General features: G+C 36.8%; 1 protein-coding gene across 2 annotated transcripts; it reads left to right on the top strand.

The window, feature by feature from the left end:
• The first annotated feature begins 125 nt into the window (after positions 1 to 125).
• Positions 126 to 25,475, top strand: ball (nucleosomal histone kinase 1). 2 transcript variants are annotated; one of them, XM_083137885.1, is made up of 8 exons: positions 126 to 239; positions 5,735 to 5,958; positions 9,744 to 9,802; positions 11,076 to 11,145; positions 14,380 to 14,576; positions 19,951 to 20,167; positions 21,204 to 21,383; positions 24,086 to 25,475. In XM_083137885.1, exons 2-8 carry the CDS (start codon positions 5,808 to 5,810, stop codon positions 24,577 to 24,579), a joined length of 1,368 nt encoding a protein of 455 aa, XP_082994011.1. In that variant the 5' UTR covers positions 126 to 239; positions 5,735 to 5,807; the 3' UTR covers positions 24,580 to 25,475. The 2 variants fall into 2 exon arrangements, with proteins under 2 accessions (XP_082994011.1, XP_082994010.1); XM_083137884.1 differs by having other exon boundaries at positions 224 to 334.
• The last annotated feature ends 2,157 nt before the right edge of the window (positions 25,476 to 27,632 follow it).

The raw sequence follows: 27,632 nt of genomic DNA, 5'->3' as shown, positions 1-27,632 counted from the left end.
GCAATTATCAAGACGTTTCAGACACTTATAGTGCAGAATGGGTCTAGAATGAACCGATTTTAAACACGATTATTTGTTATTTGGAATTCTTTGACTCTTGAGGATAGGATACCGATATGTCACAGTGATCCTCATACATAACCACATTGAACCAAGACTTGATCAGAACACTGTACAAAAGTTGCCACAGGTCTCTCGTTTTGTTTGAAGGCCGCGTTTTTGAGAATCGTTCAACATAGGTAACATTGATTAATTGGTTTTGAATTTTATTTGGAAAATTGTTTAATGCATGAGAAAAAGATGTTCAATATATGTTATCGTTAAAAAGTTCAAGGTAGTGTCTGTCATTCAGTGTTTTTTTTTCTGTACTATTACATTTTGTACATATATAAACCATGCTAAATGTAAATTGAAGGACTTATCCCTACTCCTACTGGAATTGTAAACGCTGATAGATATCTTCGAATTGCAATTTTTAGTATTATCAAAAACTAAACTGATTAATGAGCTTACTCTCTGTGTGTGTATAACACACACGCATAGATACATGATAGTGAAACAGTGTCAGATTTGTTTTTACAATAATCTTTAACAATTTGTTTTCTTGAATTTATGTACAGCCTCGAGTTACGCATGTCTGCTTTCCTAAAGTTCGATAGGTAAAGAGGCCCAAGTTCCGATTGCTTAATTCCGAACTTAATGATTTTTCCAGAGTTTCATAGGGAAAAGACGAAATATTACAGAATTGTATAAATGATTGTTACAGTAAATTCGAACCTTGGTGAAGGTAATTACTACTGTTTGGAGTTCCGAAAAGTCCTATTTATCGGTGAAATGAAGATGCGAAAGTTATCTTAAGGAAATATTCCTACTTTCCATCGAGAAGTTATTCTACAGATAACTGCCGACAAGAGGATCGAAGGGATGTTGTGCTCGAGACCACACCAACATCATGAGATATAAAAATCATTTAGGGAAATTATTGTAATGCTGAGAGCCCTAAACCTTGGTTGCCTAACCTAGCCACGAATGCATTTACATACATTATTTGGATACTAAGAGCCCTAAACCTGGATAGCCTAACCTAACTACGAAACCCCTTCACACCACACACATGTATCCTAGATTGCAGCAGTAGTCCATAACCAAGACAACAGTAAGTGAATGTCAGTTTCCAAGATAACATATGGAAGTGAGAATCCATTCTCAAGCAAATACGCAGTAAGAAATTGCCAAAACTCTGAAGTGTGTGGTGGTAACCAACACAAATAGAAATTGAACCTTGAAATTAATATATCTATACCATGATGAAATCGGAATTAAACAATTGGAACTTGAGCCCATAAGACATTTGCAGTTTTAACATGGTTCAATTTCTATTATCTGTATACATATATTACACTGGCAATCCTAGTGATTACTTGTGGCATGTTTAGTGGAGAATCATTTTTCTCTTCCATATAATCCATGGGCAGCCATTTGTTTACTGTCTTCATAGATGCAGATTGCTGTTGCCACCTGTGGCATGAGGTATGGAGGGGTTTTCAGCTTTAGCCACAAAACCTTTCGTAGTTAGCTTAGGCAAGTCAGCTTCAGGGCTCTTAGCATTAAAATAACGTCCTTAAATGGTGGTGTCAAGCACTAAACCCCTTTCTAGCCTTAAGTAAAAATCCAACATTAGTCCAATGTCTGAGGTGACTAAATAATGGCAGCTCCCTTGGAAGCATGGATGCTTGCATAAGTTACTTTTCAAGTCATAATTTCACAGATAAAATAATACTTATTGTAATTTTAACCATGTTAAGCTTGAAACATACTTCCACAATGATATCCAGTATTCAAAGATACGTTCTAATATTCCTATAAAACTTGTGATCATTAAACAGGGTGTCTACTGACGTGGGAAACCTGGAATTAGCCTGGAATCTACTTTTGTACCTGGATAACCTGGAATTTAACCAGAAACCTGTATTTTTCTCAAAATTACCATTTGCAGTGCATATGTCCACTTCACTTAGGGACTTACGTCTTGTGAGTACGTGGATGGCGACCACAGGGATACCTGAGCAGAGTCTGTCACTGCCTCGACTTGAATTTTGGGGGGAATGCTGCCATTCAAATGATTTATTCCTTAATTTTGAGGAAGTCAGTGGAAGCTTAGTTCTGGGTATGACCAAGTATGTATGAGGGTCAGTAAATTTTGTAAAAATAAAGTAACTTGCCATTCTCCATCCAAGAAGAATATGCAGTAACATGTAATTATATAAATTGACATATGCTTAGAATTTAAATTAATAATTTTTAGAACTTTCGTAGTAAAAACAAAATGTAAAAAATATACTACTACCAAGGGGTATGAATTACACGGCAGTTAGAGGTGAGAACTCAGCTTGCTTTTGTTAGTTACTGCAAATTTTTCTCAACTGGCCTTCTGGTAGGGGTTATCAATAATAACAACTTTTCTTTGTTTAAAAAAATATAGACCTGGACAAACCTGGTAAAAAACCTTGAATTGAAAACAGACATTTAGTAGACACCTTGTTAAACTGCATTTGGAATAAGCTGTCACTGTTCCCGCACTCACAGAACATTGACCTTTCTAGTAGAAACCATGCGGCTTTGTTGCAATCTTTCATCAACCTCCCTCTGTTGGGACAAGCCTGGTTGAAAATAATCTACATGGGAATGTACAAATGTTTGCACAGGTCACTAACCACTACCACGATAATTGTGCAAATTGAGCTCTTTAAATGACATAAAAAAGTGAGGAATAAACTAGGAAGTGTCAACACCATGCTCTGCTTCCTGTTCGCTCCTCTATGTCCAGCAGACGTTATTTTCCTCGTTTCCGATTGGCACAGGAACTGTGGAGCGATCACTAGCGCAAGAAATGTGTCAAGTTTGAAGAAACATGGTTTAGACACTCGGAACCATTACTACATAACAGATTATGAATGACACCTTTATTGTTGTTTGGAAAGAGAGTGACTGTGGTAAAAGTTGTCACCTTATGAACAAGGGTTTTGTTGTTTTACTCTTGGTGGATGTATGTACAGTTGTTTGAATTGCACTTTAAACTCTAGATGCAGTCAAAATTAGCCCATAAAAGCATCAAGAGGGCTTAAAAGAGGCAGTTGGTGTCCCCACTCACTAGTCTGCTTTACTTAAGTGTGGCTAATTCAGAATAGTTTGTTCAGAAATTTCATAGGATTGTGTAATGATTAGAGGCACATATTTTTGGTAAATAAAAAAGCAAAATTTCGGTATAAAAACGGAGTCAATTTCGGGTTCAAAAGCGGTAAATAAAATAAAATATCGGTGTTATAGCGGTGAAAAATTGGATCAAAAGTGGTATATAAAAAGACATTTTGGTTTTAAAATTGTGAATATAATCCTAAATTTGATTTAAAAACTACACTTATTCCACAGAATTTACATTTCACTTCTAATAGCACATTTATGTAGTTATCCGAGTATTAAGTTTATTTCTGCATAAAGGATCAATTTTTGTTTCTCCAATGTTAACATCAGAATTAATCAATTTTCCGGGAATTGCATAACTCTCAGGATAATTCAGACCTCAGAAGGTGCCGCGTCGGTGAATGAACCCTAAATTTCGTGTTTAAGAGTTCATTTCGCTTTTTGCAGTTCATTTCGCATTATTTCGTGACAAAACATGGTCACAAAATGCATCTCACACCTTTCAAAAACACGATAAATTAAAACTACAATGTGTTTTTTCAAATTTCGTTTTTTCGTCAAAAACGAAATATGCATGCCCCTAGTAATGATACAACTCACATATTAAGCATCAATACATTTTCTTGCATCATACAATGATTTTTTTAGACATGCGAGATCATGTGTTTGATATATCCACCACCTTATTTATGGCACACCCAAAAGACTTACCAAGTACAAGGAGAAAATAGTGAAAATATACTCGTGCAGCATTTGTTGTATTATCGATGGTTATTAATTTCCTCTCAAATTATTGGAAGGGAAGGATTATATTGGGATGATATGGTTTTGAATAACAGCAAGGAAGTATTTAGGGGGTTTGGACCCCGCCTCCCATCCGAAAGGCTACTCATAATAATATGAATAAAAATTATACAGAAAATTTACTTTTCTCCAACTGCATGTAACATCATTTTTGTTATTCATAAAATATTCAATTCTTCATCTATATGACATTATTTTTATTTTCAGGGCACTTGTTTTTATTTAAATTATTCCGATCTTAACCACAGGTAATCTACATAATGAATATGTGCTGTTATATCTCTATTCTTACACAGTGTTATTACCTATTCATGTAATAATAATATAATATTAATTTATATATTGTAATTAGTATTAATTTGATTTAATATACTAGTTATTTAAATTTAAACTTATTATTATTTTGAGACACTTGGTTCGGACCCCCCGAATCATATTTGTAAAAATGTGCCTGGGCCAGGGGCGCCGACGTGTCAAAATTATTGGGGGGGGCTCTGATCACTGAAATAAATTAATGAATGACTCATTCTCTCCCTTTTTTTTAAGTTTTGGCCTCAGAGTTCGGAATCTCATAAAAGCCCACAAATTCCTCAAAATATCAAAATTTTTATTCACAGTTCTAATGCAGAATATTAATTGTCCACGGATGAATATGTCACAAGTTTCGTCAACCATAATAGCAAAATATTCCGGACTTTTAATATCTGCTACCACGGAGCGCAAAACAGATCTCCCTAATATATCAATGATCTCGTTCTGAATGTCATGTTAGAGCCATTTGTAGCCCAAACGTCCCATCCACTACCCTAGTTCATGTACATCGTCTCTTGAAACTCTTTTTAGTAAAAATTTTAACAATACTGATAATTACATACTTAGTATATAGTAATAAGTCATGTGTTTTGCTGTCTCTGGTCATAGCCCCCCCAAAGTTGATAGTTTAGCGGTCTCAGACCCCCAAATTGATGGTCTAAAACATTTCAAATGTGTATTTAAAGTTAAGTTCATGTGGCACAATTCAGAGTAAACTTTACAAGAGAAGGAAAATAATACATTAGATCCTCTAAAGAAAAATAATTTTGGGGCTCTGCACCACCCAAGCCCCATGGAGTCAGTGCCTATGGCCTGGGCACACATTGCTACCAAGTTTGTGTGGTGACTGCAATGTTCTATGAAGCCAGATGCAAAATTGAAGCTTGTGCAATATGTTAAAGTATTATGAACTGGTTTCGAAATCCATTTGAAAATACCCAGAAAAGTAAGGTAATTTGACAGGCCTGTAGCCAGAATATAATTTCGGGAAGTTCTCATCCCCTATCAGCAGCACCCATCTGAGATTTAGACAAACATACAATACTCACACTGAAATTTAAGTATGTCATACCTCCATTAAAGGTGAAATAATGGGGGATAGAAGCCCTGAAGGAAGATTAATTTCTCCATATATTTTAACTTAATATGCAAGATGTTTAACTCTGCTAATGAAGTAAAATTTATTACCACTATACACCATTTATATTAGATATTAGTAGGACTTTGGGGGGGGGGCTTCAGCCCCCTGATCCCTCCCCCTGGCTGCGTGCCTGTGGTGTGGCAAGATGAGTGAGAACCTTGATGAAATGTATTGGCACTTCATTTTTTGTTTTGTGCAAAACCATGTGTGATACTATCACAGTGACTCTTTAAATAATAACATAAATCCACAACAAAGTAACTTCATCTTTTACAGATTCAGCAAACAGGTCTTTTACGATTTGTGTTGGAAGAAAATTTTTGTAGTTCAGGCTCACGGTCCCAATAAAATGGCCAACAAACCACGTGGTGGCAGGAAGAAGAATGGCTACAAACTACCAGGACCCATACCTCTTGGTGAAATTCTTCGAGACACTGCGAAGAGAGAGTGGAAAGTTGGACCATCTATTGGAGTTGGAGGCTTTGGAGAAATATATTGTGGTAAGGAGATTTTTGTAGTTTTTTATGCTGATAGTGGCTTCAACTGGTGGCTGACCTACTTTTTACTGTCCACCTATCGTCTTTGGGGGTGTGTGGCCCGATGAGTGTCTACTTCCTCAGTTTCGAAGTAAATGCTATAGGTGTAACATTGCCCTCCTGTTACAATGTTGCCAAGTGTATGTCTGTTTATGTCAGTTGTTTTTATTAGCTTGTTTGGTAACATGCTGTGTATCAGACTGTCATTTGTTTCATCCTGTCAGGAACTTTCGGAACCTTGTGATCCGAAAATGCCGGATGTCAGTCGAAGAAAATTCAACTGATCGTTGATTTGTTGTTTCACAACCACCAGCTAGAAATGGGACCTGTATAACCTGCGATTGCTTTTACTGTTAGTATAATCTAGCGATCCTGATTTTTTTGTTATATTTTGATTGTTTTTGTGGATATGGAGGTGATGTTCTAGCAGTTCCTTCCATCCTGTCTTTTTTCATTCATGTTACAGGAATATAGAAAAACTAAATATGCTGACCAAGGCAGTAATTTATTTTATTAAAAAACATAAACTAATGTAACGTTTCAACCTTCTAGCAAGGTCTTCTTCAGACTCTGTATCAAGTACAAAAGTAACCAGATACAACAAAAGGGCATTATATATACACAAACATTTCTCCCTCCAGACTATTTAGAAAGTTGTTTGGAACTTTCTAGCAGATGACTTTCACTTGCCAACTTTACTTTCACCTAAAAGGCTAAACACAATTACTTCCATATAGAATGTGGTTGGGCTTTTAATCTCACGCTCTTTCACCTTCATTTTTCTTCCTTCTCCTCTCCTCTTTCTCTCTTGTCCTTTCCACTCTTTCCAACATCATCTTCCATTCTTTGTTTAACTTCAGTCCCCCATTCCAGTTCATTGTGTCTTCTTCACCTTTCTTCTCTATTTCCTTGGCTTCCTTCCATTTTCTCACTAGCATTCTCTTCTCCCTTCCTATCTGCTTAGCCTCATCCCACTCTATGTCATGTCCTGTTTCTCTCGTGTGTTTAAATATTGCATTTCTCTCTCTCTTAAGTTGTACATCATCCCTATGTTGTTTCAACCTGTCTTTCAGCCTTTTTTTCATTTCTCCTATGTACACACTCGGACATTCTTTACATTTCACTTCGTAGATAATCCCTTCCTCTTCCTCTTCTCTGTTTTCATTTTTCTTGTTAGCATTCCTCGCTATTCCTAAGATGCTTCTCCCTCCCTTCCGAGTGTCCCTAAAGAATGTCCGAGTGTGTACATAGGAGAAACGAAAAAAAGGCTGAAAGACAGGTTGAAACAACATAGGGATGATGTACGACTTAAGAGAGAGAGAAATGCAATATTTAAACACACGAGAGAAACAGGACATGACATAGAGTCATAAGCAGATAGGAAGGGAGAAGAGAATGCTAGTGAGAAAATGGAAGGAAGCCAAGGAAATAGAGAAGAAAGGTGAAGAAGACACAATGAACGGGAATGGGGGGACTGAAGTTAAACAAAGAATGGAAGAAGATGTTGGAAAGAGTGGAAAGGACAAGAGAGAAAGAGGAGAGGAGAAGGAAGAAAAATGAAGGTGAAAGAGCGTGAGATTAAAAGCCAACCACATTCTATATGGAAGTAATTGTGTTTAGCCTTTTAGGTGAAAGTAAAGTTGGCAAGTGAAAGTCATCTGCTAGAAAGTTCCAAACAACTTTCTAAATAGTCTGGAGGGAGTAATGTTTGTGTATATATAATGCCCTTTTGTTGTATCTGGTTACTTTTGTACTTGATACAGAGTCTGAAGAAGACCTTGCTAGAAGGTTGAAACGTTATGTTAGTTTATGTTTTTTAATAAAATAAATTACTGCCGTGGTCAGCATATTTAGTTTTTCATAATCATGGAAACAAGGCTTAATGGTGTTATAATAGGAATATAGAGGTGGTGAGATATCAATATACACATAAAAAAAACGTGCTTATGTATCCGTGTACGTGTTTATTTAATTTGATTAATTTCTGTAGCCACTGTTATCCCCGGCCGGTTGAAATCCGGGAACTTTTCTAACGATGGAAGCGGCCCTGGTGCCCACCCAGCGTCGAATAACATGGGTACCTGGGGGAAACCCTGGGGGGTAAAGGCGGTCAGGGGTGTGATGCTGATCACATCACCTCCACTCACGACCGGATCAAGAAAGTGTGGGGCGTTACCTCCACACCCCCTATATGCCTTCATGGCATGGTGCTAAGCACAGGGGAACACTTTACCTTTTTTACCTTTACTGTTATCAACCACATTGGAATTTGTAGTAGTTCACTTTGCAGGCTTCCAGTCTGCGCTGTTATGCTAAAGCTCGCTAGGTGTGCTGCTGTTGCTGAATTGTCTATTGTGTATACTGCTGCTTGGTTTTACTTTCTCAAGTAGCGGAAATTTTGGTGGGCTTGTCCATTATTAATATTTAGTTCATGTGAGAAATGCATAATGGTGTTTGTTGCCTTGTCAATTATGTTGTGTTCTACCTGCTTGGTGAAAACTTTCATGTGTTTTCCTATGCAGTGGTGGGCTGTTTTTTTTGGCATGAGATAAGTGCTGTTGAATTCTTTTGTTTATGCACCATATTGATCTGCCAATGCAATGTGCCTTGCACATCATACACCCCCGGGCTTATCCAGTGGATCGAGGAGGTATTGTTTGTGCTTGCTAAGTTTTAGCTATTTTGAAATTGTGTTTGTGCTCTGTGATAATGCCGAAGGGTCAAGCCCACGAAATGGACTGCTACAAGTTCCAATGTGGCATGGTCACGTTGTGGCTTGTGTGTATCAATGTCTCCTTATTTGTAATTAATTTGATTTGCTTTATTTCACTTCGCTTCTTGTGCCACTTTTGGCTAATTTGCGAAGATGGGGATGAATGATGATATGAAGAAAGTGATGAACGAGCTCTCACAAACATCCATGCTCAGGCCAGTATTTGAACACGGGACCGCTAACATCGTAGCGTGATGTGCTAACCACTCTGCCATGGGGGCCAGCTTGTTTGTAATTGAGACAAGTAGGCTAGTCCTAGTCGATGGATAATAGTAGCGGTACTAATAGCTTTCTAATGGCAGGAGTTCTCTAATTAGATACCCTGCTATAGTTCTAAGATCTCAGATTGCTGCAAAGTTGTGATAGTTGCTCATTGTGGCAAGATATGGGATAAGTGATGAGTGGTAAAGACATTTTCATGATGCCATTGATTCTAGTTTTCTGATATAAGATATTTTGGAAGCTCTGATGTATTCTGTGTACTTCACCATAGAACATCATATTATTTTAGAAATAATCATAATTCCACTTCATTATTTTAATTTAATTTGTAATGTATGTTAACCTCATGACTGGGCTTCTCAGTGGTGAATTTTTTAAATGTGCAGTGATGTACAAAAATAAATCATGGGAGAATTGAAGTCACTTTATCTTTGTGCTGGAGAAAAGCCCTGGGCAGGTCACTATGGTGAAAAGAAAATGAAAAATATAATATGTACTTCTGTAATATTCCTACAATCGTGTGAAGTTACACTAAAAACACTAAAAATAGTTAAATAGTAATTAAGAACAAATGCTCTTAAAAGAAGCAGTGTATCAATCTTCGTGGAAAAATTTGTTTTCTGAATGCAAGTTCATTGTAATTATGCCCATTGTCTGATTATCCAGAAATATTACGTAGTTTGTGTTCCTGTTGCTTCTGTGTCCCCCCGCCCATTATTCGGCTTTTTGTTAATAATAGTTTTATTTATTGCAGCTTCAAATGATACATCCAAGCCAGTTGATATCAACACTGCAGAATATGTGTTGAAAATTGTAAGTATGACGACAAGTAATTTAATAATTTCCAAGTAATATCGTGTTTAATGAAACAATAGATAAAGTAATTCAAAATTATTCATCTGATTTCAAGGAGCCACATATTTTGACTTTGGTATTATGGCCACTGTGTGCTCTCATATATTAATCACTGATTAGTCAGTAGAGCCCGGATTTGTAAGCTAAATGCATATTCTTTTCCAGACTTCTAATGGTAAGAAGAAAGGTTATACTTCGTATTACATACCTTGATGAGCTATTTAACTAAGGTTGAAAGTGCTTATAAATGCTTATTTCTGCAGGAAACTGTTATGCTTGGTTATTTTATGATTTTGGTTTAAAATAGCATATTTTACCCAAATCTGTCATATTTTAATCCTATTTCAATCACATGATGGCATTGGGATGACGAGATCAATGCTTCTAAATAGCCGCACGGGAGAAACGGCATCCAAGAAAAGATATAGTACATCCAAAATCATTTTTCCAAATTGCCTCGTATTATAACACAGTTGAGACTCGAAATAATCCATTGCAACATTCTCTTTCTCTCATTGATGAAATTTCTGTAATGTTGTCTTCAGAAACTCACGGTGTTGCTAAAATTGTGTCCGACAAGCTCAGTCAGGTATTACTGAAAACTCCCGGTTACAAAACACTGTGTCAAATTTATAAAAATATTTCTGGTGAAGAAACGGACATTGAAGAGGAATTCACCGAAGAAGAACTGTGGTGCTTTTCACATGCACCCGTCATGTCATTCTATGTATAAATAACATTTTCACTACAAATCATTCTTCACTGACAGAGGAGCTTCACACAAGAAAATCTCAGGTGACCTTCCTTACATACTGTAACAGCTTTGAATAAGGTGAGAGATCTAATAAAGAAATATTTTTTCAGATTTTCCTGTATTTGTTTCTGCTTATTTTGGTGCTTATTTTTTTCATTTTTGTGCTTATTAACTTGCTTATTTTACTGTTTGATCTTATTAACTTGCTTATTTTACTGTTTGATTGTGCTTATAAATCCGGGACCTAGTAGTCAGGATTGGGTCTGCAGTTAAAGTGGATTCCGAACCACTGCAATACTAATAATCACGTTACAGTAGTTGTAATGTAGAAGTGTACAAGGTATGGATGGTTCACTTTTTCAAAATATATGGGCTTTGTCCATATGGTTTGCACATTTGTTAACATTGGCCCTGGACGAGCATGATTGCTATTATAATTTTATATTGCATTTATTATTAATTCTATTTTCTTTCCAGGAACCACATGAAAATGGGCCCTTATTTGTGGAAATGCACTTTTACATGAGAGTTGGAAAGTCAGACCTAAGTAAGTGAATAAGAGGAGACGAAGATAACGTTAGTGCCTTACTTTAATGTTTTCCAATGCTACTATATTATCTGTAGGAATATTTCATAGGAAAGCTTATCCTGCATGCTTCCACTCCACTGCACTGTGTGTATTTGACATCTAAAATTTAACTTTGAATGCACAAGAAATACATCTGTGATGTCACCTGATTACTGTCAATGAAAACATTTATTCTTGAGAAAGCGCAACACAGCAGAAATTATTTCGTAAGGTGGTTAATGAACTTTTAGAAAGCGTAATAGTGTTGGTACTCACAATCTTCCATGTGGACTGTTTAGACCTGAGTAGATGTTCCATTTTGCAGTGGAATCGATAACTCAAAGCAATAAAATTGAATGTTTACAATCAATCATACTTTTGAAGTAAAGGGCGATTATTTCGCTACAAGACCCAGGGAAATGTGAATATGCATTTTATTTAGAACATACATATATGAATACATAGCTTGTTTCATGATAAATACATCCATATTGCAGAAGGCATTGAAAATGTCCACCACCGCTGTCCAGGGGAGTGGAACTAGACATTGCCTATCTGCACACATGGTCTGCTCCTGTGTAAGCCATTCCTCTGCATGAACCGTGTACACTAAACAAAAATTGAAAGGAACTCTATATGCCAATTGGCTACAAAAGCCAATGATATCTTAGCGAGAGCCAACTAAAGCTGAAAGGGAGAGCTTAAATGGCATAATATGGCAGGTCATTATCATTGTGCTACATTGTTACTCACTGTTACAGCCATGAGCTGACTTTGTAACCTTCTTTTCTTGAAGTATAAGGTTCTTTTTACTCCATATTTTCTATTTGTATGGTTTCAACGGGTTGAGATATTTGCTTTTTCCAGGGTTTTCCAGCAAAAAAAAAAATCACTCTTTAAGTGCAACAAGCAATGTGTGCTTTTAAGAATTATAATTTCAAATTACGTAAGAAAGATTACTAGCTAGACATATGTACTTAAAGTGGAAGATTTTAGCTGGGGTGATGTTTGGTCAAGCCTTGGGATTACCTGCTATGTTTTATCATGGTGACAATAAGGCAGCTGAGGGATGCTTAGCAAAAATATTGCTGGCTGGGGATACCACCCCCTCACTTCAAGCACTGTGCATAAGTACTGTATTTACTCACGTATAATGCACACTTTTTTCCAAAATTTTTGCTCCCAAAAACTGTGATGCATATTATGCACGGAATAATTCTGACAGCCAACATGAAACCTTACAGGGTCATTCCATGATTTTGGGACACTTGCATTGATTTTTCATGTTTACGGAACCCTATCATGTTATATATCGTTGTAAAGCTTAAATCCTGCAGTTTCTGAATATGGCAACAGTATTCCATTCAAGATAACGACACTAATGTGAAATGTGGTTGAAATAAGTTCATCACAAAATGAAGGAACGTTCTGATTTCTATGGTGCTTTGGACAGTTGAAGTATGTGCCACTTTATCTGAACCAGAGTTTATTGTCCAGAAAACCTCTTTTTTGTTAATATATTTTTTATATTTTATTATTTCTTAGGAATGGATCAATATATAATTTTGACATACCGATAAGGTACTGATACAAAATTTACCGATATGGATAACCGATATTCTACAGATCCAATAGAAAATTCCAAATGTTTAATTTACCTCCTTATTAAATGAACGTTGCTTACTTCTGTGGTGGTGTTGTTAGCACAGCGTGCTATGATGTCAGGGGTTCTGGGTATAGGTGTTATTCGTGAGTGTCCCTTCATCAATTTCATCACATCATCACTCATCATTATCTCTGCAGTTAGCCAAAAGTGGCAGAAAAGCAAAATAAAATAAACTAAATCAATCAATCAATAAATGCATGTTATCAGATGAACCAAGCTTTTGCAATGCAAAATTGCATATTTAGGCATTTACGTTTTAAAAAAGTACAGAATGGAAATTATATGCTTATATCCATAAAGCATTATAACAAATGGCACAATACACAATAGTGTATTAAATTGTAAGGTACTGATAGATATATTGAATCTGTAATTTTGCAGATACAGTACACTGATTCGCCTGTATTGGCCAATACCGATAGAGTACCGATTAATCTGTCCCATCCCTATTATTCCTTATAGTGTGTATGATAAATACCCTATTGATCCTGGATACTTAAGATGATCATTATTTTCCAGGGTGGCTATTTACCGGGAATTTCTTGAATTCTGGGAATTATGCGTGGATTATTTGCTCCGGGAATTATGCGTGAATTCTACATAATTTTTATTCCTTTGTTATTGTCCTTTGCAGAATAATCTGACAGACTAAACATTGAAAGATATTAAAAATATTTCTATTATGAAAACACAATAAAAATATCAAATAAAAGAGGTCTATTTACAATATTGTGAGTCTCCTTCTTTGAAACTGCTACGTTTCGGAGGTACAACCACCTCCTTCTTCAGGCAATTTTAGTAATGTGTCACTACCATGCCACATCAAGTTTATCTTTCAAGGAAAAGGTTTTGTGAGTTGGCATGAAAATTTGATAAAACTTGTTCCCATATTAAAAAATATATCCTTACCCCTTGTCATTGTTAACTAAAATTTACAAGAACAGGTTAAAACGATTAAAACTATAAAATCAAAACCCCCTGCCAAACGTGGTCATCAGCTGATTCTCCCATATGGAGCAAAACCTTTTCCTTGAAATATAAACATAGTAGTGACACATGCCTATCTTAAAGTTGATAGATAAATGTCACTTTGAAATTCTTACACAATTAACAGTTTGTCATAGATTAATATATCACGTAACATTTGTGACTTGTCTTTGTAGATGTATTTCGAGTCTGAGTATGTGAAATGGCACATGTAAACTCCGCACCTTAAAAATATATACCGTTTAATTGAACTGAATTAGAATTTTTGGATAAATTGGAATCGCACAGACCCTTTAAATTATTAACATATTTGTGTGTGTGTGTGTCTGTGGGTTGGGTGGCGAGAGCTAGTAATACGAAAGGCTGAAATAGAGAAAACTTCTGCTTGTACCCTTGAATTTTTGGAAAGTTTGCCATGAAAACCAGGAATTATAATTGAATTTTATCAAGGTCCTAAAGTAGCCACCCTGTTTTCTTAAGGTGAATTTCAGATTAATGAAAAAGATATGTAGATCAAAAACTTAGTGTTATACTGACAGGGTGTTATTTTTTATTTGCAGTAGATGACTGGATGGAGAAGAGGAAGCTAAAGGCTCTAGGTATGCCACGATACATTGCCTCAGGTTCTCACGAAGTAGGTGGTAAAAAATACAGGTTTCTCGTGTTACAACGGTTTGGTCAAGATCTATGGAAAATCTTCACAGAAAGCAAGAAATTGTTCCCGCTAAGAACCATTTTCCAAGTTGGTTACCAGCTTGTAAGTAGTGCTTTAGAGTTTATTCATTGCTTTTGTATATTGATTGTTAAACGAAAATTTACAGTGGAACCTTGCTTTTATGTTGTTGTTTTTTTCAGGGAATCACAATGAAAAGACTTAAAATCTGGGAAAGTTTAATAACATATTTTTGGGGGGTTGCAAGTATAATGCAGATAAATGTAAAGTTGGGGTTCCAGTGTATTCATATATTTTATTCATTATTACGAGGGAGAGTCAAATGATAACCTTGAAAGTCCAATAAGAATTATGACAGACTATGCAGGACAAATTTACATCATGTATCAACTTATCAACTGTTATTTACAAAACGATCTCAAGGCTGCAGCACTGATCAAGTGAGCTTCTCAACACCATTTTCGTGATTTTTAAAGATGACACCTCTTTCACACACTTGCACTAGCGAAGAGCAGTGGTTTCTTGCCCTCTGGAAGCCTGAAACTTGTAGAAATTCTTTATCTCTATGCATTATTACCACACCAGCAAGTTTACGAATGGATGGAGAAGTAGGACAATGGCTTCAGTTCATAGGCAGATGGGTAGAAAGACCTTGGCAATAATAGGTCATACGTGACTGTGCGTACATCCCAAAGATTCTTCTTCTGAGATATACAGGCACTAACTCAAGACTTGAAACTACTAGGGTGAATCAAAAAGTAAGTTACACCTGACCTGTGTTCCTGTACTAAGAGATAAAATAATCATGCTTGGTGGCAACACTGGAATGTTTTCTTCACACACCAGAAGCAGCCGTGCTTCAGCTGGTTTAGTATGCAAGTAGTCACATAGTGAGTATGGCGTGTTGTATTGAGGTGGCGTCCAACATTGAGGTGCGCTCCGTCATCCAATTTTTGTGGGACCAATGTCATAATCGGAGTGAAATCCATCGCCAAATTGTCGAGGTGTATGGTGAGAATGCAATGTCACACCTCGTGATCAGGAAATGGTGTCAGATGTTCGAAGAGGAAAGAATGAACGTGTTGGGCACCCTGCAACTGTGAACACTATCGACAAAACGGAGCGTGTAAATGCAATCATCCTTGCCAACCGCCACGTGAAAATTAAAAGAGATTGCAAGTGAACTGAACATATCCTACGATAGTGTGTCTATGCTGATTCATCACCAGTTGGGTGTATTGTAAACTGTGCTCTCACTGGGTGCCGCGATTGTTAACCGATGAGCACAAAAGTCAACTCTATTGAAATTGGACAGAATTTTTACACAGAAGAAATAAAAAAACTGGTCACACGATTCAAAAAGTGCTTGGAATACTTTGGTGACTATGTCGAAAAAAGTTAAATGTTCATGCATTTTTGTACAACTATTATTTTCTTTCTAATGTGTGTTGTTTGTTTTTACAGGGGGGGGGGTGTAACTTACTTTTTGATTCACCCACGTATATGTGGAGCAGCAATGGATATATACTAGAATGCAGAAAACATGTAGAAATCTACTAGATAAAAAAAACGAAAGCAAATTAATGTTTTCATTTGACTGCCTGTCGTAAATAACATGACAGTGTGTTGTTCCTTCTTATCTCTCCTGGAAACTTCATTTCAAAAGTTGATGGAGTGCAAGGAGTGACCAGGCACCCAAAAGTCACCCTCACTTCCATGTAGTACATACTGGTAACTAGAGTGTTACAGGCCAATGAGGCTCGGGTGTCTGGACCTATAATCCTACATAGGGCTGTGTGTTGTCCTGCATTTTGTCCTTATATGTACAGAGTGTCCCCCTTTATAGCCTCAGCTTTTAACCTAGGTACGGATATGTTAGTCCTCGGCCACTGAGCTGACATCAGTTTTTGTATTCTCCAGGAAGGATAACACTGGTCGGCAAATTGGAACTTTTGTTTTCCTCCCTGGCAAAATTTAAAGTGATTCTTATAGATTTCGAGGTCCTGATTCAGAATCTGAAAACCGTTTTCCTCCATCGCCCACCAGTTCTGAAATATTTCACTTTCAAAATGTCCAATGCATGCATTCAGTGAGAGTCGAATATGGCAAATAGATGGTACTGTACTAAAAATAGGAAAAAGAAGGAATGAGTAAACGTTTTGTGCTTGAAACTCTAATTTTATAAATGGACATGAGGGCATTTAATTTTAAACGCAAAACTTACATGTAAGATATCAAATATTTCATACAGTTAATAGCGTGAAAAATTTACATATTCATACTTAATGGTCCAGATTAAATTTCTTCACATCTAGATGCATTAAGAGAACATAAAAGTGGCACAAAATGTAAGGTAAAAAAGTGTAACATTTTAACAATCTGCAGACATGCTTTATCCACACACGTAGGTTCGTAGAATGTTATTTTGTTGTCTTCTGTCTCTTGTATTGTTCCTTTGGGGTCTCACGCATAAGAGTCTAACAGTAATAGGCTAACATGTTTCCATTCCATCTCCCACTGTATCGTTTTTCCACTTGGGCCACATCTTGGTGGAACCTCTCACCATGTTCGTCTGAAACTGCGCCCATATTTTCCGGGAAAAAATCTAAATGGGAATGCAAGAAATGCAGCTTCAGTGACATGGTGCATCCGAAACTGTAGTAAGAGGAAATCAGTTCTTCCACTATTTCCACATAATTTTCAGACTTTTTATTTCCCAGAAAGTTCTTGCACACATTTTCAAAAGCATCCCATGCCCTTCTCTCAGTGTCATTCAAAACTTGTCTGAAATTGGGATCGTGAAATAGCTGTCTTACTTGTGGACCAATGAAGATACCTTCCTTTATTTTGGCATCACTTATGCATGGAAACTTTTCTTTTAGATAAAGAAACCCTTGTCCCTGTTTATCCATTGCCTTCACAAACAGTTTCATCAGGCCGAGCTTGATATGGAGAGGTGGTAACAAAATTTTTGATTTCTCTATTAAAGCTGGCAGTGATACATTTTTCTCTCCTGGAATGTTTTCTTCACGAAGTGGCCATTCTTTTACAGTATAATGTCTGTCCTTTGCTCGGCTGTCCCACTCACGAAAAAAACAGCAAAATTTTGTGTAACCCAGTCAGCAATGCAACAACTTTTAAGTCCGCACATATGCTCCACTATGTTCTTGGTAACATATTTTCTGCTACATTCATTCAAGGTTTGCATACGTCTTTTTCATGTGAAATGCATAAGCCAGCGGTATTGATGGCAACTTGTTCCCATTATGAAGTAAAACAGCCTTCAAACTAACCTTTGATGAATCTATAAAAAGTCTCCATTGATCAGAGTCATATTCGATCTCAAGTTCCTTCATCAATCCTCTAACACTGTTAGTATAAACTAAGTCACCCTCCATTGAAAACCACTTTGCAATCGTTAATTCCCTCTTCCTGAAGTATGACACATTTACATCACTTTCCAAAAGGTTTCACTGTTGAAGTCTGGATTCAAGCAGTTGTGCCTTTGTTTTGGGTAAATCCAAGTCTTGAACTATGTCGTTCAGCTCAGCTTGAGTAATTAAGTGTGGGATGTTGGTCATGGGTGGATGAAACTCATCGTCGTCTTCTTCTCTCATTCTAAAAAATGCATCATCTTCCAGTTCTAAATCAATCCATGGTGTATTGTTCCGAAGGCTTTGGCACTGGCATTAAGTTATTGTGAGGGATAGGTCTGAGAGCAGATGGTATGTTCGGGTACTCCAATTTTCCTTTCAGTTTGCTGGAGAAACCACTAACGTTCACCATACAAAAATAACAGTCACCATACAAAAATAACAGTCATCTAGATGATTACACGGTTCACGGCACACCATTGGCACAGCAAATGACATTCCTTTATGGGTACTGTTCAACCAACCAATGAGAGTTCTCGAACAAGTACATCAACATATTTTGGGGGCCCATGCATTATCTTGATCACCAACCTTGCAGCCAAAATAAAGCTCATAAGCTTTCCTCACAAGAGGAGTTAAAGGTTTCCTTTGAGATTTTAGTGTTAACTCGCCACAAATGTAGCAGAAGGTGTTCGGTTGGTTACGACACATACCAGACATTTCAGAGAATTCACTTCACTTAATACTTTGACGGTAACGTAGAAAACAGAATTTGCATAGATTGAATATATAGAAGTACAAGAAAATAAGTTCAGTAAGCAGTAATGCATTTGCTCAACAAATACACGTTTACTGTTTTCTTTTAATTGCTTATACAAGATTCTACGAGGAAATTGGATACTATATTAAATACTTGTCCTTATGAGAATCTCTGTAGACACTTCTTTAAAATTTAATACAATAGTTATTCACTTATATACAGAGCCATCTTTGGAGCAGATTATAAAAGCCTGATATTTTGCTAGATGATGAGCTCATTACAATGAATCGAGAAATATCTTCTCCCTCAAAATTGATGGTGATGGAACAATTTGGCTATGAGATTTAGATTCAGCACCCTCGAAAACATAAGAAACACCCATTTTCATTGCAAGGAGGAATTCCATGCTGACCAGTGTAATCAATTTAATTTTGTGTTACTACTGATAATGTAGTTATTAAATTGATTAAATTAGAAATAATAATGATCAAATATTTCACACTTAAAAACAATCTATTGAGATTTTGACAGGATGTGACTTGTCAAATTGTTTCTCCAAGCCCTTCAATTCATCACACTGGTTCATTTTTTTAAGACCACTGGATCTAATGACGCAAAAGAGAAGTTTGTGAAGTACAGTAGAATGTCTTTTATCCGCACACTCAAAAAAGCAAGAGCAGCAGAAAAAAAAAATCTGATTATTTTTCTGCATAAATAACACAGTACACGTACAGAAACCTTGTTTTTTTATTGTTAGTAACAGAAAAAAGTTCAGTTAATTAAACAGAATAGCCAAAGTAAAAACTGCATTAGAACGAAGAATATTGAATTAAAAATACAGTAACAGGTTATGTTTTCATATTCAACAATTTAAACTGATGATTAAATTTTTAAAGTTTCTAAAAATCAGAGTTTCATGTGAGATGTCAAAAACATGAACTTATGACTAAAAGTTTCCTCAAAGGATGTTCTTGAACGAAATATGTAGAAGTTAATAACATAATAGAATTACTATGCATTTCAGTACACTAACTGAATAATGAAATAAAGTTGTGCTGGATATTCACTTGTTTGGTTAATCGAGCCAAAAAAAATCTTCCAAATAATACAATAATAATAATAATAATAGCAACAATAAATTTGGAATATTTTTTCCCCAAGTTTCACAAATGGTCTGACCACCTCCCCCTGGTTCAAAAATTTCTGGTGATGCTCATGGTTACAAGCAATGGAAGTTAAGGTTTTGTGAGTAGTTTAGAATCACTGGAGAAGGAGTAAAAAAGAAGCAGTTGTTTATAATAATGTGAATACTTTTTGCCCCCAGATTGATATTTTGGAATACATCCATAGCCATAAGTACATCCATGGAGATGTCAAGGGAGCAAATCTGCTACTTGGGTTCAAACCGGGGACTGAAAATCAAGTCTATCTTGTGGATTTTGGCCTAGCTTGCTTATTCTGCACAGATGATTTCAAGTTTAATCCGAAGAAAGCTCATAATGGTACACTGGAGTATACTAGTAGGGACGCACATGTAGGAGGTAAGTGTAATCGGCTATGTGTATATGTATCTGTGTGTATACAGTATGAACCTAAACAATGGGGACACCTTCAGGAGGTGATTGCTGACAGGACAAGGAACGAAAAAGTCCATATGATCATATGTGTTGCAAGATAGATGGGACCACCTGTCGTCATGCAGGGAGTCCCTCGCAAGAGCACTAGTTGCCTAACATGGGGTAAGAAATGCATGCAGTGGGCTATTTTCGCAAACTGACCAAAATTCACATTCCTGGTACATTCACATTTGTATCAGGATTGGAGAAAGAAATTCCCATCCCAGTTCCAACTTTGGGAAATGATTTCCTAACTTTTTGGGATCCTGAAAATTTGGAAAATTCCAAATTATCATTTTCAAAGTGGTTATTTCTCATTGTTTTCTGCACAATCAGTGTCTGAAATTTCTTGAGATTAGTATTTTTTTTCCCAGAAATGTAAAATCAATCACTTGAGGGGGGAGGGGAACAGTGTGTTGAAATCGAGATGCTCGCAGTGTTGGGAAATTTCGAACATTTCACATCCCACACACCTCTAGAAGATGGTATAGGTTTATGGCTAGGTGGACAAAAATTATGAAATGTACTTTTCAGTCTGTAAACCCCTGGCAAGCACAATAGAGGCCTCCCCGATGGCGCAGTGGTTGCATCCCCGCCTTGTAATCAAGGGGTCCCGGGTTCGATACCCGGTGGAGGCACATAGTGGTTCGGATCCCACTTTAAACTGTAGGTCCAGTCCCGATTAGCCTTTCTGTGCATAAAGTGGACTTAAAACACCAAATCAATCCAATCCCTGGCAAGCACAGCAACTATTCATTTTTTCTGTTGTTTTTTTCAGGTTTTCAAATGTTTTTGCAAAATTCCCTGACTTTTTCCAGGTTTTCAAATGTTTGGAATATTCCCTGACTTTTTCATGGCCTTTACACTACAAAGCTATTTACCCTGCATTGGTACATTTTATTACTGTACCTATCAGTATGAGCAAACATTTCATACTAATCCACCCCAAATTTATTTTCAGTTTCAACACGGAGAGGTGACCTAGAGATCTTGGGATTCAACATGCTTCACTGGGCTTCTTCTCGTTTGCCATGGGAGAAAAGCCTTAACTCTGATGTGGATGTGCACAAAGAGAAGGAAAAATTCATGGCCGAGCTGCCAAAATCTTTGAAACAGTGCTTCAATCAACAACCTGTTCCAGGTACAGTGCTAATCTAGATTACAAAATTAATTACATCTGTTGTATCTTCTATGTATTTGTGATATTTAGTACCGTTCTTTCTTTTCTTTTCTTTGAGTATACATGTTTTAAGGGCACGAGGAACAGTTTCCATGTCCAGCCAGATGCTAGGACCTGAAACTTCTCCTCCCTCACTGGATGGTTGTAAGAGGGAGAGAAAACTTAGCATTACACTTATGAGTATTATTTTACTTGTTCTCTTTGGAATATCAAACTTCTGATGGTGTAAAAGAATACATAAAAGGGAAGAGGACAGATTGAAGATGATGTTTGTGTTAGAAAAAGTCGAAACTTCCATTTGATTAGCCGTAACTTGAAGTTGTTTTTCCACATTGAATACATGGGGAGTCTATGAATAATTATTCATCATATAAATTGCACATCATACCTAGCTTAATAATGAACGTAAATAACTGCTTCCCCTGTAACATGGGGGAGAAATTTGTACTTTCTTGTACGGTACTATGTTTTTTCCATTGCGACAATATTGAAATAAATACAAAACTGTTACTCTTCGCCTTAACTAAAGCTTCAAATTCAGCCAAACACTATATGCAAGGAGGCTCATGCCCCCCCCCCCCCCCCCCCCCACATACACACACAGGTAGGTAGAATGATCTGGAAAATTATTTGAAAATACCGGAAAAACACATGGAATTTGTTTTGACAAAATTAGTGGGAACCCTCTGATGAAGCACTGCAAATTCATCATAAAAAAAAACAACATTAAACATGCCAACATAAATTTTTGCTCTTGCTAGCCAAAATTTAAAATCTGCAGTTTTATGGTAGAGTCTGCCATATACAGAGCATTCCGTGACATTCGCTACGAGACTCGCCGGTGAACGGGGTCTGCGATAGTCGCTAGAGTCGGCTATTAAAATTAGTTTTCATATTGTGTACTAACCTTGACTACAGAAGGTGTTGAAAATGATGTCCCTCTGCTGCAACACATTCCTGGCATCTCCGAATAAAATTGGCATTTACACGTGCAAGTTCGTCTACTGTAATTCTCCAGATTTCTCATACAATACTCTCTTTTAACTCGCTGATGGTGTGTGGATTGTCTTTGTATACTTTTATTTTTTAGGGCTTAAATTTAAGAATTTTAGCGGCTCTAAATACTGTGGTTTTTTAAACACCCGTTTCTTGTGAGAGGTGGCAGATAGATTTCCGAGGAGACTGTACTAACCTTAGTCCTATCTCATAGAGTTTTTCCTCAGTCAGTACACGTAGGTCTTTCTTTCCACTTTTATTGAGAACTGACCCTGTTACTCTAAACTTTTTTACGAGGTTTAATATAGTGGTCCTATGTGGAACGGGAACACCAGGAAATTTCGTTGCAAAATGTCGTCACATTTCTCCACAATTCCTCTTTCCGAAGTAACACTCGATAAGATAAATCCTTTGTTGTAATGTAAACTTTTGTGGGGCCATATTAAGCCACAATCTTCAACACACGGACACGACACAACACAACTTCTGAGGGAGGATTATACTAACGTCAGTCTGCAACGTCAACAGAATGGGAGAGAGCGAAGGCAAGGGAGGAAGGAAGAAAAAAAAGACAGACTGTAGTGTGCGACTGTCGCGGACCCCGTTCGCCGGGAAAGACAATCGCTGACGCCGGGCTGCTTGCCGCCGAGTCTCGTATCTCGTAGCGAATGTCACGGAATGCTCTGTATTAGAACAAATTGCATAGTTATTTTTTGTTACTGGTAGAGCCCTCTTTAGGAAGGCTACTCCGGTGCAAAAATTAGTTACTTTTAATCCAATCTTGTATTAATTAATAAATTAAATGCTTTTGGTAACAGTATGGTATAGTGAAAACACATTTCTTCAAATTTACAGGAGAAACTACTTATGGAACTGAGTTTCTGTAGACTTTTGGAAGCTCGTGGAAGTGTTTTCTCCATTCATGCAACTTATTCGGCCGGTAAATCATGTATTTTTCGACATTAATGTATCTCCGATGCACGATAGCTCTTGCCACCATTGCCGTCGACTACGTGAATCAAATGTTCCGTGCGTTTGATTATGTAACCCTCTGTTAGTGTAGCAACCACGTGGGAGTTTTACAAGATGATGTGCGAGTGGTTTTTTTTTTTCCCAATTTAATTTTCTGTGTGCCTAACCTAACCTTCCGTGAATGGTTTGTGGATCAATTTTCGCTTAAAAAACCTTCTGTGCGGCATTTTTCGGTTAATAAATTTGGAAACACTGCATATCAGTTGATGATAGACAACGTGAGTCAAGATTTGCCCGCCATATTGTGTGTAACGAAAGCGAATTTGCAACGAACAATAAATACTTGTAATGTGAAAAAAGCAAAATTCCACGTTCAAAAATGTTCCGCTATGCATAACAAGTAAGTGCAAATGTAAATAATTAGGAAATAAACGAGTGAAATGTGTTTTCACTATACCATACTATTTCAAATTGTGTAGCTTTATCTTAGTTGGATTCATGTCTTTCTTAGCCTGTATTTACAAGAAAAAAAATACTGGCTCCTGAGAAAAAGGGGCTTGTTGAATTACTATTAGTTTTGTCTATTCATCCCCATTGATAGGGATTTAGGAAGATGCAATTTTTACTTGTACAGAGTGAATATTGACATAAAAGTTGTTCTTGTGCATTAACACTCATTTGTTTTTTTTCCACAGCTGCCTTAGACAAGTACCTGAAATATGTAGCTACCCTGAAGTATGATCAAACTCCAAACTACGACACATGCCGCAAAATTTTGAAGGCTGGAATAGAGGATAGTGGTGGTACCCTAGATAGTAAGCTCATATTTAAGGATGAAATTGCATTACCGACTGAGAGTCCAAAGAAAGTGGCAAAGCAAAGGAAGCCACCAAGGGGCAGGAAGGTAGCGAAGGTGGCTGACGAAGAGGAGTTGGAAAACGAGGAAGTACCAGAAATTGAAAACAAGAAGCGAGTTTCTCCCATGAGAAAGGCTAAACAGAAGAAAGGTGATGAGGAAAAGAAATGGCAACAGTTTCCAACTATTGTAGCCAGTGGAGTGACACGCCCCGGTGAGTATAATGGAAAATCGGCAGACAGCGGCGGGAGCTCAAAAGATCCTCCTAGCAAGAAGAGAGTGAAGAAAGCAAGGAGCGAACCTAACCCAGCGAAACGCTCAAAAGAGTCATAGTGCCATCTGGCGGTGGACGTTTCTGTGCGGACTCCCAATTTCTCCACACTAACAAGCTGCCGTTGTAAGATTCTTTTCTACTCAACCTTTCATGCGTGAATCTCTGATTCATTTGTGATATATTTCTGATTCAAGATCTTGTTTTATTTTTAGTGCAAGATTTTCTCTGACCTTGATTCAATAATAATAATCACTTCATAACGAAGGTAATTACTAATGAAAATAAACGTCAAGAATTGAAGATAATTTCAAACTAATAAGAATGTAATATTAACTCTAATATCCAGCAAATTCTGATTCATTTTTATTTCACATATGGGCTTATCAATATTGTGAATAGCTTTTTAAGTGAATTTCCTCTGCCTACTCTAGCATATGTGGTACAGAGAAGTGGTACATCTAGCATACTTGTATGACTATGCAAGTCAGAAGTGAGCTTTTTCAATGAATTTTTTTTCTTTTATCTGAAACCAACGATTCATTATTTTTCATAAAAATGGTAAGTGATCACTATAGAGATTTCTGTAAATTCATCATAATAATGTTTGCATATTATGGTGCCTTAAGTTTGGAAATGTCATTTGAAACAAGTTCCTAAGGGGAATAAAAATATTTGCAGTACTGAATAAACAATTTTACAGCACATAAGGGACTGCACCTTTTAAACTCTAACTTTTGTGTAACAAGCTATATATATATATATATTGTACTGGGCTTGTGAAAAATGTGTGAAGTAATGCTGAATTCAGATACTAATCCCAATGTTATGGTTGATCACATGTTGAAGGTTTTAATGTTGTTGTTTTTTTGTGGATGTTGATCATGTCTCCTAGTTGGAGTTGTTTCAGGTAAATCACTGTGTATGAAGTTCAATTTTTCTACATAAACTAATAGCATCAAAATGTTTTTTTATTTTATTTTGTAATCTATGCTTTCCCAGTCATTTTGGTTGAAAATGCAATATACCTCCTATCTTACTCTCTTTTATTAATGTTAGAAGTAGTATCCATGGGTGACAATTAAATTGCCTTTGTTGTGTTGAACTTTTGATCTCGCACAATAATTACAAATGTAGCATGCAGTGTTAATTTGACATTATGTAATGCTAGTTTTACTTGTTCTAACGCTGCATTTCAAAGGAGCACACAGTTTACAGTCTTTTTGTGTTGTTTTTTTTAACACCATGATGGGGATCGAACCTTAAATGACTACAAGCTAGGGATGGCCAAATCCAGATGAAATTTTATCAGGATAATTTTCTATCTGGGTTTCAAATATCCAGATATTGGATATTCTGATATCTAAATTTTCGAAGTATCCAAAATATCAAAATGTATGCATTGTGTGAACAGTTTTATTGTTTATCTGTTTTTATGGCCTCTATGCATATTCTTTTATTTGCAGTGTTCATAAATCTTCCATGTGGATTCTCAACAAATCCGTCATCCAATCATTATCATTCATTTACATTTTCAGCTCATTCTTTAAATGTTTACCTTTTTTTCTAAAACAGACATCTGCATTACTAAGTCCAGTATTTATTACATTTCTTTGTTTATTTTTCAGTGTGGGTCATTTGTGCAAAGATAATCTCAAACCTTTATATAGTAGCTATTTTCCGTAATTTCAGTAACCATTCTTACCAGAATAACTACTGAACTTAAAAAAAGTAAATAGCGATATGAATATCGGGATAATCAAAAAAATCCATATTATCCGTTGCATCCGAAATGGATAGAAGATATTTTAAAATCTGATGCACTAACCAAATACCCTGTGGTGTCCCTTGGAGTTAGGTACTGGATTTGTAGTAAGTCATAGGTACGTCTTAAGTTCGATCCCCACCACTGGCAAAAAGACATTCGCCTGAAGACGAGATAAGAGGTGTTCTCTCAAAACCTAGTATTAGAATGGGTAAAAGAAGAGGCAGTACACAATGGATAATGTGAAATTAACATTGCATGCTAATAAAGAATCTTTGTCATCAATGTAGTATATACAGTGTGTCCGAGAAAAAATATACCAATAAAGAATTTAAATAACTCAACAATCGTTAACGACAGAAATGTCAAATACTGTTTATTTGGAAGAGAAAATCATAGAATTTTTTTTAACCAAAGAACAAGAAAAAAATTTCACCTTAGTAGATCTCAATGTGTGCTGCTTTGGTGGCACGACAAACATCAAGGTGGTACTCAACCTCCACCCAAGTGTTCTTCAACATTTGATGAGTGACTGAGCCACATGCATCGTTAATTCTTTCACGGAGATCATTGAGGTCTTGCACAGGTGTTTGGTAAACTATAGTCTTCACATAACCCCAAAGGAGTCAAGTCTGGTGACCGTAGTGGCCATTTAATGGGTCCACCCCTCCCAATCCAATTACCAGCGAAATTGTTATTAAGGAAGTTACTAACACAACGGGCATAATGTGTGTGTGTGTGGGGGGGGGGGGCATCCTGCTGAAACATGTACCCATGAGGTATACGAGGTACAGCATACTGTTGCAACATTTGCAGGTAACTTGTAACTGTAGCTTCCTCAAAGAGAAAAGGGCCCAATTACGGAATCTCGTGTCACACCACACATTCAACTTGGGGTTGTCGTGTTCATGTTCAACAACTGCATGGGGATTCTGCTCACCCCATACTCTACAGTTATGCCTATGCACTTTTCCGGGAATGTGGAAGGTAGCCTCATCTGAAAATGTTACGCGTGTCAGGAATTCATTGTCATCATCAATGTGTGATAGCACTTCACTAGCATAATCAAACCTAGCGGGTTTATCACTGCACTTTAGTTTCTGAACAAGCTGTAACTTGTAAGCTCTAAGCCTTAACCTTTTATGTACGATATCATGCACAGTAGAACGTGGAATTTGAAGTTGAGAACTAGCACGTCTCACAGATTTACGCGGGCTTCTCTGGAAAGCTTCCTGAACTGCAGCCACTTTATCCTTGCTCACACGCTTCCGACCACTACCTTTCTTCCTCAACAAAGACCCTGTTTCCAGCAATTGTTTATGCCATGTAACAATGTAATGATGTTCTGGT

Source organism: Lepisma saccharinum, chromosome 16 (genome assembly GCF_977018435.1).
Source record: "Lepisma saccharinum chromosome 16, izLepSacc3.1, whole genome shotgun sequence".
NCBI classification, from domain to species: domain Eukaryota; kingdom Metazoa; phylum Arthropoda; class Insecta; order Zygentoma; family Lepismatidae; genus Lepisma; species Lepisma saccharinum.
The sequence above is the reverse complement of the archived record's forward strand: the minus strand, read 5'-3'. Positions and strand labels throughout refer to the sequence as shown.